At 33.4% G+C, this 14,262-nt stretch overlaps 1 protein-coding gene across 2 annotated transcripts in view; it reads left to right on the plus strand.

The window, feature by feature from the left end:
- The window catches only part of LOC144435616 (ankyrin repeat and fibronectin type-III domain-containing protein 1-like), a 158,873-nt gene that overhangs the window by 131,370 nt on the left and 13,241 nt on the right, over positions 1-14,262 (plus strand). For both annotated transcript variants that reach the window (XM_078124208.1, XM_078124209.1), the window contains 8 exons: positions 1,128-1,261; positions 1,842-1,920; positions 3,871-3,984; positions 5,548-5,645; positions 6,384-6,474; positions 10,218-10,331; positions 10,844-10,949; positions 11,979-12,111. In XM_078124208.1, coding sequence (XP_077980334.1) covers positions 1,128-1,261; positions 1,842-1,920; positions 3,871-3,984; positions 5,548-5,645; positions 6,384-6,474; positions 10,218-10,331; positions 10,844-10,949; positions 11,979-12,111 — 869 coding nt within the window. The remainder of the gene's footprint in view (positions 1-1,127; positions 1,262-1,841; positions 1,921-3,870; positions 3,985-5,547; positions 5,646-6,383; positions 6,475-10,217; positions 10,332-10,843; positions 10,950-11,978; positions 12,112-14,262) is intronic.

Here is a 14,262-nt window from a genome sequence, read left to right on the forward strand (position 1 = left end):
GTTGACAGACCTAGAAATTGTCAATTTGATAATATCATGGAATAAAAAAGGAAAAAATTGATGGGGTTTCTAAATTTGGACAGATCATGATTTTACAGTTATCATAATGGTATCTATGTTGTAAGGATGAAAAGAACAAAAAAAAAAGACTAAAGCTAGTCTATGAATATATCTGTAACAGGCTATACCCACAATATAAATTTCCAGCCAGGAATTTGTCTATCGTAATAATGGTAGCTTGAAATAACCAAATAAAAGCTAATATTAGACTTTCAAACAAAGATTTAATAATTTCACAGTATAAATTTCCAACCAGAAATCCATGCTGTCCTAATGTGTACCTTTGTAAACTTGAAAATAACAACTTGAAGATAAAAGTAATGTCAATTTTGGTCAAAATTCAGTGTGGTCCTTATCTACAGTGGAAGCTTGAAAATACAAAATAAAAACTACTGTGTTAGAGACTCTAATAATCTTCCGTCTGGAACTGGCAATTCACCAATTGACGGATTGTCCAGTATTGTTGGTGTTTTCTATTTTAAGCAGATTTCACAAGAGTGACACCATGACTGAAAATCTTTCTTCCAGTTAAACTAAAAGAATCACAACTGTATTGCTGCCCTTGTTTTTTTGTTGGGCCGAAATGTCGTAGGTCATCATGAAGAGTGCATAAAACTTGTTCCGCTGCTTTTCGAGGACCCACAATTTGTTGACTTTCTTTGTCATTGATTGTAGTTGTAGGTTTTTGACATCGCTGTAGTGTAGTGTAGTGTAGTTAACTCATACTCAATTGAGTATCAATTGTAAGCATGTCAAAAAAGTAACAAGACTATAATGAATTGTATAGTCAGTGCACGTTGGAAAGTGTCAGTTCCAAATTACCTGTTATTTAGAAAAGGTCATTGTGGTTTCGCCTGAGAGTAAAAGTGTTGTTTATCAATAGATTCCATGATCAGACTGGTCATTTGGTAGTTACTATACTTAGATCTGTAGATTGAATGCAGTTGTTATAAATTGTTATTGAGTGTAGATCGTAACCTTGATTAGAACTATCACAATAAACTATACAAATACCGAGGTCGAGCTGTATTAATATTTTAACATATTTGTTTTATCTCTGTATTCAGTTTTACTTAAAGAAGCCAGGCAATCAAGGTTAGTGGCGCTTGTAAATGAAGCTGAGAGAAAGTTAGAAGAAATAACGGCGTTGGTTTTAAATCCCAGCTCAACCAATTCAGCATCATCAAATACACAATCTAAGGTGAGAATAACTTTTCCTTGTCAATTTTTTTTTTATGTCAAAAGTAATTGCTGTGATCCGTTAAGATTACTTTTACAGTACCGATAAAGGGAAACTAGAATAAATGTGAGTCAGTATGCAGTTATTTTATTGCCAAGTAGTTTAATTTACTTTCTGAAAATAAGTTGGTTTCTTCACTTTTGCGTATTTTTATAGATGCATGAAGAAATGGTACACATTTGCTTTCAGGATTTTGTTCACCAGAACATACATAACCATTATAAACAACAACAAACTGATTTTAAATGGAAAATGAAAGCATACCACAATTCACTACACTACACTACACTACACTACACTACACTACACTACACTACACTACACTACACTACAGACTTAATTTAGTACTTGTAGAAACACCATATAGCACCAAACAAAGCATTTTGCATGTTGTCAAACTTTGCATACTGTTACATAATATTCAGATTTTTATTTCCATACACATCGTTTGTACCTCATTCATCCATTGTACCAGAAATGCGGGGCAGTGTCTGAGAAAGCCCACACCATGCTTTAAATGTCCCTGTATGTTGAATTTCAGGAAAATGAGAAAGTTTTAAAAGAATGGGAATGGAAATTCCGGTTACTCAAGAGAATGAAAGCAGGGTATGAACATGCAAGTAAGTATATACAATGACAAAGAGGTCTGCTTAGTTTCTGTGACGATGGAATGTCGCTGAAAACAAATTCAACCTGTATCATCTAGCTACTTCGTTTTGTTACATGTGTTCAGGTGTTGTGTTTGAATAATGAAGCAAACCTATACTGGGTTGTCCGAGTGAAAATGCAAGAAAAGATCTTTCAAATCATTGATTTGAGTTTGTTTACTTCTGAAAACAGATGTACGGAATCAGATGTGCTGTTGTGAATTTTAATTCTCAGTTACAAAATGAAACCGACTCCCAGCCAGTTTCCTTAGACAATTGCAAGGAGAGAAAGAAATTACAACTGAAACATTGAACTGTAAGCCATACAGGACAACATAAAAATATATGTATTTCCTAATGAGTAATTTTTTCTTTGTGATGAAATTCAGATGTTCAAGTGATAGAACCTCTGTGTTATTGAAGCCATAGTTATTGCTTTGTTTTGTTTTGCTGCTCATGTCCACGGGACACAATTATCAATAGTCAAAAGACAAGTCAGCGATCGACTACAAAAACAGCCCTGTTTGATGATTGAATGCAACTATTGATTGTCGTTGGAGATTTCTTTAAGTACACGTAGGGTTTGAACACAGTATTGATTCTCAAATGTGTCACCACAGAGTATGTCCTCCCTGGCATAACACAATTGTCAACAATACAGAGCATGTCATATGTATGTCCCCGTCGTCTCCCACATATCATCTGCCTGACGCAATGAAAACAGAGACAATCATACAAATTGTCATGTCACAAAATAACATTTCATTCTTGCATCTCTGGTGATGACATAGGAGTTCATATCCAGCGGCTATGTGCAGTATTTGGGGATATTATCTCTAGATAACTAATGATGTGTGAATTGAGTGCTGTTTCTTACACATGTTTTACTGGCAGCTAGCTTCATTTCCCCAATTTGTAAACATATGATCCCTATTGACCCCAAAGACTCTTAATCATATATTAAAAGTTGTATACAAACAATTTACAAATTGATATGAGCCTTGAGAAAGAAACATGCCTGTAGGGAAATTATAGCCTGTCTAATTAAAGCGATGGATTTTTTATAGTGGCCAAAATGAAACAAATGTGTGTGTTGCATCCAAATTTTATTGAAGCAATTTGTGTTTATAATCTATTGTGTTTTTCATCTGGCAAGTTAGAAAACAAAATAGATATGTAAGGAAATTACATGTAGACATCAATCTATGACTCAAAATTCTTAATCTTTCTCCAGCAAAGTTGAAAAGAAATTGTGTATGCAGAGAAAGTAGGATTACATTACATTGTTGTTGTTGAATTTCTCTCGGTTAGCCAAGTTGAGAACAAATTTGGTTTGAAGCAAAATAGATTCCTGACTTTTCAACTACTCAGTGCTTATGAAGATTCATGTAATAGTCAGTGTGTTCATCAATTATCAAACATTGTCTAATGGGTACTGATTAGTGTTGTAAGCCCTTAGAGTGAAACAAGTAATAGTTGTACGGTCTAAATGATTAATGTGTATTAACACGTCACTTTAAAAAATATATTGTATTCCAGAGAGAAACCAGGTCTTTTTAGACTATAAAAGTAAACTCTGCATAACATGTTCATCTACTTAAATTGTAATTGTCTTTATTTACTTCTTTTACACCTCATCAAATTCGCAATTGTGACCAACGAGTATCTTAGGGTCAAATGGATATTTTAAAAGTTTAAAGTAAAATGAAATAAAATTCCAACCTACCTACGGTACCCTATTTTCAGAAGTCGTGTTATTGGAAACCAGCATTTTTTTTTAGTTTGCCTAACATAACATACATATCAAAATACAAGATACGAAAAATGGAAAAATACTTTCAGTCTTGACATGTGAATGAAACATTTGCCATAATCAAACTTAAAGATATGTCATTATATTGTTATAATCTGTTTATTTTTCAGGGCCTCCTGAATGTCCCAGGAGTGTTACCTTGACAACAGCAAGTAGCTCGTCACTGCATGTTAGGTTTGAGGAACCTTCAAATATCAATGGTGCTGTCATTACCAGATATAAAAGTGAGTTATTCCGCTTATACATCATGTTTTTAGTTTTCATTTTTAACAGATTTTAATTTTCAGGATTGTTACAGATGATACCACGACAGCAATTTAGGATTCAACATATCAAGTTAACAGTCGACCAGCACTCTGATGAATTAGGGAGAACCTTAAATCCCTGTTCTCCCTAAAAGGTTTCCTAATGTTATATTGTTAGCATATATAATGTAAATGGTCTGAATATTAATGACCATGACTATTGCAGCTGACCAGCACTATATTGAATGGGGGAGAACCTTGAAAGATGCCAACCAGATGTAGAATTGATCAACTGAACTTAATCTTGGTCGAATAAACTTGAACATTATGCTGAAAGCAATTGTCGTCCACAGGTTCCTCTCTTTACTGTAGTGAGAGTGCATCATAAAACACTACTTGTATGTGATGTATACAATGTATCATCCGCAGCATCCCAGTAGGTTTCCAATTCTTAGAAAATCCATGCCACAAGAGACGATGTGGTTAATAAGCTGTTGCAATCCGTAATTACCATATCTAGAATAGTTTCAACCTGTTGGCAGTTCGCCAAAATCTTGAGTCATAGATTTTTTCTTATCACTGTTTGGTGACCTGAATTCTCCATATGTAGTAACTCAAAGAAGCTTATACTTCAAATGTAGACTACTAAAAACAAGTTTCTGAGACATATATGTCATGATTTTTTGTGTGTCTTCATGCCAAGTGTTAATTTTCTTCTGTGTGTGCATATATCTTGTAGACTAAAGTACTTCATCAGAACCTTGCAGCTAAGCAATTTTTCATGTACATCTGTATTACAATTCTCAGAGATTTTGTGTAATCTTTTGATATTAAGCAAATATTAAACTGTTACTGTAGATTAGTTCAGGATAAAATTCGTTAGTGATCCATTAGCTAGTCTATCTGTATGGTGCTAGATCTGTAACCATGCTGTAAACTCATTGGGTGAGAGCTAACACAGGCACATATCCAGTGCTGTGGACAGCAGACTAGTTCACAGATCACTAACAGATTTTATCCTGTTGAGTTATACATGTATGCCCATATTATGCTATTGAATAGATATGTCAAATACAGTCTTGCTGTTATATTCGTACAAAGTGTGTCCACATCTACCCAGACACCATTTAAGATTACACACAGTTGAAAAAATAATGAACTTAACATATTTAAGACTGACTTTTCTGAAGAACAAAAATTTTATTAATCAGTCAAGATCATTAAATCAGTTTTTGAAATATTGATACTCATAAAATCATAAGATTAAAATTAATATCCGGTTGTCTATCTCATATGATCACAGATAATAATTAGTTTGATTGGTTTAGTCTTATCTTTTTTCTGCAGTTGAATGGAGTAAAAATGGTGACTTTTCATATACATGTATTTGCCCTATTTTGATGACTTTGATTTTATATTGTTTTCAATAGTTGAACAGACTACTAATGCTATATATCTATTTAATTTTGATCGTATGGAATACTGAAGATAATGTTTCAGATAAATACATATTGAATTTTGATATTATCTTTTTCTCTGTAGTTGAATGGAGTACTAGGGATGATTTTTCAAGTGAATGTGGGGAACACATTCCAAGTGATGTCAGAAAACTATACTATACAATACAGGGGCTTAAACAGGTACGTTTCACACTTTTTCCTTTCGAACAAAATAGTCAATGACAATGCCATATTTGTACTTCTTCAAGTATAACAGATATGTTGCATTATTGGCATACAGTAAAGTGGCACAAACTGAGTTATGAAGCTGTTTACTCAAGTAAAAATACTTAAATAAATTTAAATCATATTGTAGAATAATATAATGTTGATACATGTCTTCTATAAAATAACATTAAGATTATCTTCTGGGAGTGTCAGAACAGTTGATTACACAGTAGGGATTTGAACATTTTGTGATATGTGATCATGTCATCAGATCATTTATGGGTTATATACTAATATCTGGTTCGAGTTCAGTCAATTGCAGATGCTTCACTAAGTAGAATACTGTGAATACGTTTTAAATATCCAGCAAAAAACTACACCCAAAAACACATAAACTCAGCTTGTGCCCCAAAATGGAAAGTTTTACAAGTAATTTGTATTAAATGTTCACTAGTATTGATGATTTCTCAGTATGTATAATCATTGAAAAAATAAAAGATTATTTTCGTTGGAACAATTTCAGTAAAACTGATTTTATCTGCAGTCGCTAGCAAACCATCTCTGTTTTGTTATCTGGTCATCCGTAATATACTCTGGTGACAGGTTGTTGATGCGGTCTATTTTTGATCCCTCGTAATTCAATTTCATGTAAATCGGTTTGGGTTAGTCGTGATGGTTGTCTAAAAGGAACCTTTTTATCTCTGCCCTCAGGGAGTCAGGTACTATGTCAGGGTATCAGCTTTCAACATGAAGGGTTTTGGACCATACCAATTGTCTACACCTCCATATGCCATACCATCATGTAAGTACCATCTACCACCTATTTATTATCGTTTCTTCTGTATTTTCTCTTGTCTAAACTTAATGAGTTTGGACGTTTACTCAATGTGTATACTTTTAATACAGCTGTCAATTGTTTAAGCCAGTCTACAAATATTGGCTCATTTCCTACATTTGTCAAATCTTATCAAATCTTATCCAATGCACTGTGTATACAGGTTTCTACTGTTCACTGTTCTGAATTCCAATTGTCAAAGTCCAGTGCCTTTCACATCTTTCACTTGTATAATGTTGTTAAATTCTTCAATCTATAGATCGATTGTCTTTTTGTGTGTGTGTGTGTGTGTGTGTGTGTGTGTGTGTGTGTGTGTGTGTGTGTGTGTGTGTGTGTGTGTTGTAATACTTTTTGAAAACCAGTTTAGATAGTGAGGGGCTGTTAGGACAGAATGTTCCAATCTTTAGATCTGTAATTAGAAGAAGGGGATGTAGTATTTCTGTTAGTCTTGAAGGAGGATGTGTTACTAGGACATTCAAGTTTTCTGATCCGTGATTATCAAAGGAGAGATGTGGTGGTGCTTAACATTAGAATAGTCTTGAAGTGTATTTGTTGTCTTCCCTCTGTGTTAATTATTGCATCCATTATGCATCCCATAATAAGATGTTGATAACAGAGAAGTCACAAAAGTCATAAAATATGTATAAAATTAATTTTTGAATCTTGTATTCTTCAAGTCCCATTAAAGTTTCATTTTAAGTTGAAAACAATGTGTCCTAAGGCTGTACAATATTCTCTCCTACCAAACACTGAAAATGCATTCTGTGCTAAATTATTCAACAATGCAGTGGGGGAAATGACAGTCTGACATTTGTACGGGCGCAATGACATTTCTACACATCAATGACCTTTGGCCAGAGTGTTGCATCAAATGTCAAACAGGGTATCGTATGCTGTATAGAAAGTATCCTGTTAGGAGATAACAGTACAGAATATGGAAGTTGATAAGCAAACACTAAAGGCATGCTGTAAAAGTGATCTCAATACAATATCCTGAGGAAGGCTCAATCAAATGTATATAAAGATCATGGGTACTGACAGAAAAATGCTTTACATTTCAATACATTGTTCCTAGGAAGGCATGATCAAAAGTAGTACAAAGATGGTCACAGTAAGAAAAATCTTCTGAAGTGAACTGAAATGTTCCTGTAAGATAATGCATTGTACATGTGTATTGAAGATGACAAAATACATTTAATTTAGGAAACTAATAAGCGTCCTGTGAATGTTTCCATGGAAACTATTGTTGTAGATTTCCTGCAGCATATGCTACAATTTGAACCTAGATGTCAAAGTATTGTTTGTAATAAATTCAGGTATTGAGACTTCTGTTTTTGTCAAGATTCAGGTAGATTGTTCAGTCTCTCACTCTACCAGGAGAATTCTATGTGACATAGATCTTTTATGTGATCAGTTTTAGCCTTGCCCTTTTTATCTGAAATTCTATATATAACCATTTGCCTAGATGTTTAGTATGATACTACCATATTACAAAATTACCATGGGAACACACAGGCAATAGTCGATAAGATTTTAATGAATATATTGATATTGCTTCATTTTTTTTTTTGGCATATAGTGTGGCACTCAAGATTTACATGCTGGGTATATATCTAGAAGAAGATAAGGTTTCATTCCATCCATAAATAACTAAACCATATCCTACATATAAACTACTCTTTGCATAATAAACTTTGCATGCACCATTACGTGTATGCCTGCACAATAATGCTTCCGTGTGTGTATGCGTTCTAATGTGTATCTAAATATCTCTATTAATTAAGCTATGAACATGTAAATTTCAGCTGCAGGGTATATATCTAGAACTAAATAATCTCATATATGGGTCTTCTGCAGTCACAAAATAAGTTGACAATGTGGACAGTTTTAACACAACTGTTTACAGCAATTTACACCATTATCAATTATTCATTGCTGTTTCATCCTAGGATTCATTAGCGTCTCCCTGTATTATATAGATGAATAGAATTCTATCAATTCAATATTACCCAGTTATAATGCTTACTGACATTAATTAAATTGTATTGAAACTTTCAGATAAACTAATATTGTTTCAACAAAAGCTACTTATCAAATATTCTAAAAATATCAACAGTACATGCATAATTTATCATACTCTGTCAATTAAGATGTTTAGTTTCCATAAAGTGTGTTTATCAGAGAAAACTCCAACCGTTAGTGATCAATTTAGGTAATGATAGATGATATATTAGGTAGTACTGTATAATTGGATGCATCGTCTGTTTATTATACATTCATATTATGTTAGACGGCAAGAGTGCACAGTATATTATCCAGTATATTTTATAAAAAATGATAAAATCTCAAAGCTGGAATTCCTAAGGGTATGTGGCTCAGGCTAATGATGTAGGACAATGTTTCAAACTCTGGTGCACTGAAATCATATCAAGTGAGGTGTCATATATCGGTTATTCATCACAGCAATAATTGCAAATGGCATCTTTAAGTTTTCTTATTCCTTATGGAATAATGTACATCTCCATTTGATACTCTGGGAGTGATGATATGAATTCTTAGCTCTAGCAATTTATGATCAGAATAGATAACATTTGCTCGCTTTTGTTTCCAATATGGTGTTATCCTCAATATTATCATAATGAAGATCAAGGAGGTCTGAATGACAGCATTTTGAATTCACAGCTAAAAGTAGTAGATGTTGAACATGATAAATAAGGTTTGGGGAATGCATATATTATGATAATTACTGTTAGTATGTTCAGAGTTTGTCAGCTTGGTGGATGGAAGTTTATAAGCTATTAGAATATGCTATGTACTCGTACTGTATGGTGCTAAATGAACTTTTATACTAAAAAAGGCCTGGTCAAGGAAATTAAGAATTTTTAGATCTAATGTTATTTTCACCAATGAATTATGTTTAATGTACACCAGTGTAAAAAGAATTACTATATAGGCTTGAAAGTTCATATAGTGATATTAATTTGATAATGAAAAGGTTTTACATGGTCTGTGAGTGATGGCCATGGTATAAAACCACTTAGTAGATGGAATAGCAATCAACGGCTCAATAGTTACAGTATATGGAATAGTAAAAAGACTTGCACAGCCCCTTGACCCTCACTGCCATGATATTGTATACACTAGTATGGTATTAATTAGGGTTAATAATTGCATTGTGCTGGAATAGTGAAAAGACTTGCATGTCCCCAAAATCCTGATTACTGCCATATGAGATTATATACACTAAATGTGGCATTCGGAGAGTTTAGAAGGACATGTATGATGACACCTTGTGTTCTCAGCATATAGTTTTGAGGGAAGAACTTGTGTTTAAATGACACAGTAAACAACAAGTTGTTTATTTATTCGCAGCTTCACATGATAGATGGGAGGAAAAAGTGTTTCAAAGTCATCTTTACAACAAATAACTGTCTTCTTGTTTTCACAGCTTTTAGGGATGGATGAAAGTAAATCGTGTATCAAATATACACAATATGTCAAGAGTCACATGATATCTTCTTGCATTCACTGTTTTGTTTGATGGATTGGATGAAATGTGTGTTTCAAATTATCTGTCATCTCACACTAGTTCAGCTGTAAGTGAGAACAAAAACAGCTTGACACTTAGACTTTGACACACCTCAGCTGACCATGTCAAGACATTTTAATATCACAACTACATGTAATTGATGGTTCTGTTTTGTACACAGCTTGGCGTGATGTGGATGGCAGTAAACCCCGGTCTAGTGGTAGATTAATTACGATTGATGATCTCTTTGTTCAATATTGTAACTCAAGGCCTGCCGATTCTATGGAAATCAAATGTGAGTACAAAAACCTTGCCAGTTAAAGTATGTCTAATATGCATCGTATTGAAGTATGCATCATAAAAGTGCTGACAACCTGGGTAAGGTTAAATATACACATATCAATATTCTTGAAGGACAATTTAGTGAGTAAAAACCTTACCAAAGGAGAATTTAATAAAAGTACAAAGCCTAAAGCCTCCAAAATGATGAGAATGTAAAAAGTACATGTAAGGCCTCCAAAATGATGAGAATGTAAAAAGTACATTATCAAATATGAAGGGGTGTTCCGATCTAACTCATAAAATTATGAGTAATGGGAGAACATTAAGATCTAGAAAAGTTCTAAATCCTTGAATGTACTAAGTGTGAGAAAATAAAAATGTGTCAAAGTGTGTCAAAGTCTTCCTCATGTATACTTGTTATTAAAGTGTGGCACTTGTATCTTAGCACATCACATAACAGCAGGAAATTGTTTTTTAATACTGAAGTATATAGCACAGCTTTATATGATGTTTAATTTATTGCAGCAAATTCCTCACCAAAATCATCACCAAGCCAGGTTAGAAAGACAGTGAAGAAAAGTCTCAAAACATTCTTCCAGTCTGCACCAAAGTTTCAGAAAAATTTGAAAAGGTAATTCAATTTTGTCTTTATTCTTTTTACGAAAAGGTAAAGTGTTTGTCTAAATTCTTTGTTGTTGTTGTTGTTGTTGTTGTTGTTGTTGTGTTGATATTGTTGATGATGATGATGATGATGATGATGATGATGATGATGATAGAATGGTACACATATGCAATCTGCTAATCTAAATGGTTTGTCTATAACATGCATATAATAATAAGGAAATTTATTTCCCACTTTTTCATAATGAGAAACAGGTCAATAAATTTCCCATAGGATCTGTTTCCATCCCTATTTCATTTGTTTAGTCAAGCAGAGTATGCCATTTTATTGCATTGATGGTCAACTCAGGACACATATGTTTTACATACTCATATTGCAGGTCCACATTTATTTGCATATTCATATTGTAATTCCATTGTCATATGCACATTAAGATCATAGTCCCACATTAATTTACATATTCAGATTGCAGTCTTGTGGTAATTTGCATATGCATGTCTCCAGTCCAATTAACTTGCATAGCCTTGACATAAGTTTGCAATCAATGCAGTATTCCATGTTCGGTAATCCCGTTGATAACAAAATACAGTCAAAGAGAACAAGAATTGATTGTCAGCCTCAACTTAGATTACTCTCTGCCATGTCAGTCTGTGTTTTTAAGCCATACCATTATTTATGTGTGTATTAAAAGACCCTTAAAGGAAAGGTCAGTTGACTCAAATCTCATCCGTCAATGACGTGTGCTCACAAGAGGATCGCTTATCATGTACAAAAATACATTTTGTTAATACAGATTACAATGTCATAAGACCTTATAGATACCGGGTATGGAGAGTTCGTACGTCCAAAGAAACTGTAACAACTTTGCATTAATGTGCGATATACACAACAGGACCTTTGCCCACTATGAGCGCTCAATCGTAATTTCAGAGAAATTAGAAAGTCTATTTTCTTTTATGCTTCGTCTTTTTACCTATTTCATGATCCTTTTACAACAAACCCTTATGTTCATTATTCATACAATGTTGTTCTTTCCAGGGGTGTATATCTTGCAGCGTTATTATTCAATGAAGATAAAGTGCTTGTCACTACTGAAGATCAAATACCTATCGTAGAAGTCGATGAAAATTTCTCCAACAATATTCACCATGATTTTCACTGGCTCATGAAGGTATGTTGATATGCATATGCAGATATTGTGTCTGTGCTGCAGGGCCACAAGTAATTCATCAGTAAAAAAAGGTCAATTATATTTTGGAATAATTTAAAAGTTTATGAATTAAAAAAATAAGACATGGTCTTTTTATGATCCCAAAGAACATTGCAGTTGAAAAGAACCAAAGAATCATCAAAATTTGGCAAAGAAAAATTGTGCTGCAGGAAAACATTGTAATAAATATGTTACTCAGATGTTGTAACCGTCACAGCTCCACACACTTCATCTATTTGCAAAATAAAGGGTATTCACAGTCACTGGTGGCTTTAAATAAAGCTTTTCTCAACAACCTCTATTTCATATAAGCTGAAAGTAAGCATGCCAATTGAGAGGAATCATTAACATTTTGAAAGAAGAATTTCACTTCAATTTTGGTGGGAAAACAAGGGTTGTAAATAGCTTACTTAGACTATGTAACAGTCACAGCTCCTTCTACTTCAGCTAGTTGATATTCAGAATAAAGGACATTCACAGTCAGTGGTGGCATTAAAGACTTTGAAATCTCTCTTCTCACAACCCCTAGAGCTTTTAGAGTTCATTAAGACCAACTGCCTCCAGGGTAAAGTCATCAAAATCCTTGTACTCTATTTCACATTCTAGATAGTTGGTGGCATTTCTCAGTACTTTAGATTAAAGAGAGCACAATTTGCCTGTATTACAAAGGCCTCTGAATAGCAGAGTTCAGTATAGGGAAATTAGGCAATGTCTTACTTCAATGCTCAAATGAAACTTCTGTCACATCAAGTGCATTTGATTTGATATGATTTCGCGATATTTCATTTGATTTTGATTAATTTTGAACTTGATTTATTTTTCTAGATTGTATAAAAGTTAGAGTAATAAGAATTGGCTATAGTACATTAAATTCATCAAAGAAAAAGCTAGTATTCAAAATTGTTTAAGTTTATGTGAAACATCAGTTCAAATAGTACGTACCTTGAACGACATACAATTGTCCTAGTTTTTATTGAACTATCTCATGCATATACAGACTTGTAGATACAGGGTTTCATCATCGTATCAAATGCTCAAGAGATCAATTATACAAATCTTTCAAGTGTTTTAATTTGACTAATCAATATAAATGTCACCTTGATAACATACAGCTTGTCTAGACAGAGTTAAATACATTGATAACATCTTAATTCAAATCATCCTGTTACGTAATTCTCACATTTAAAATCAATATTGCTTGAATGGTACCAGATGTGCCAATATTAATGACCTTTTCTCCTAAGTGCCTGAGTTATTTTCAAATGGAAAGTGTGAGCTTTTATTATTTCTATCGATATTGTTGAAAGCAGGACTTTGACTTACAGTCACATCTCCAAATACTATAACTATTTGACATACAGAATAAATGGCATCCACTATCAGGCTTTAAAGACTTTCAAATCTCCCTTCTTGCAACCTCTAATTTTGTATGATCTGATAGTCAGCATACACTACAGTAATCAATATTTTCTAATAGAAAGTTCAAACTTTTCATTATTTCTGGTGTTTAAGGCAGCATTTTTCACAAACCAACAACCTGTCGATTGAAATCACTAAAATACAATTGATGGGGAGGAATAACATCCATGTTATAGAAATGAAGGGCTTTATAAAGTACTTGCACGTCTGGACAGGAAATGGTCAAATTAGACAATGTCACATTAGTGTCGTCATGTTTTAAAATATCATGGATTACACACTGGAACAATTGGAAAACTGGGACAAGTGCTTAGATTGTAGAGGCGTTATTTGATGACTCTGACACGGGGAAATAATCGATTCTTTCCAATCGTAGAAGTCATTTGCTTTTAATGTTGTGCATGATCTCCATCATAAAACAACATGTACCTTAGAACTCCAATGAATAGTAGATGTATGCTCCAAGCACTTTTAATATATATTCTAACTAGTCAATCTGGGTGATAAGAAATGAGCTGCTCAATTTGTCCAATAAGATGAATAAAAAATATTGCAAAAAAGAAAACTTAGCCAGGAAGACTTGAAATAGAGAAATTGTAGATATCCCATTTACGGATCTAACACATAAAAATACAGATGTTTGTTCCATTTTGAGGAATTTCACACTTGATTTACTTGCAAGATTGTGACGCA

The sequence above is a fragment of the Glandiceps talaboti genome, chromosome 5, assembly GCF_964340395.1.
Source record: "Glandiceps talaboti chromosome 5, keGlaTala1.1, whole genome shotgun sequence".
NCBI classification, from domain to species: Eukaryota; Metazoa; Hemichordata; class Enteropneusta; family Spengelidae; genus Glandiceps; species Glandiceps talaboti.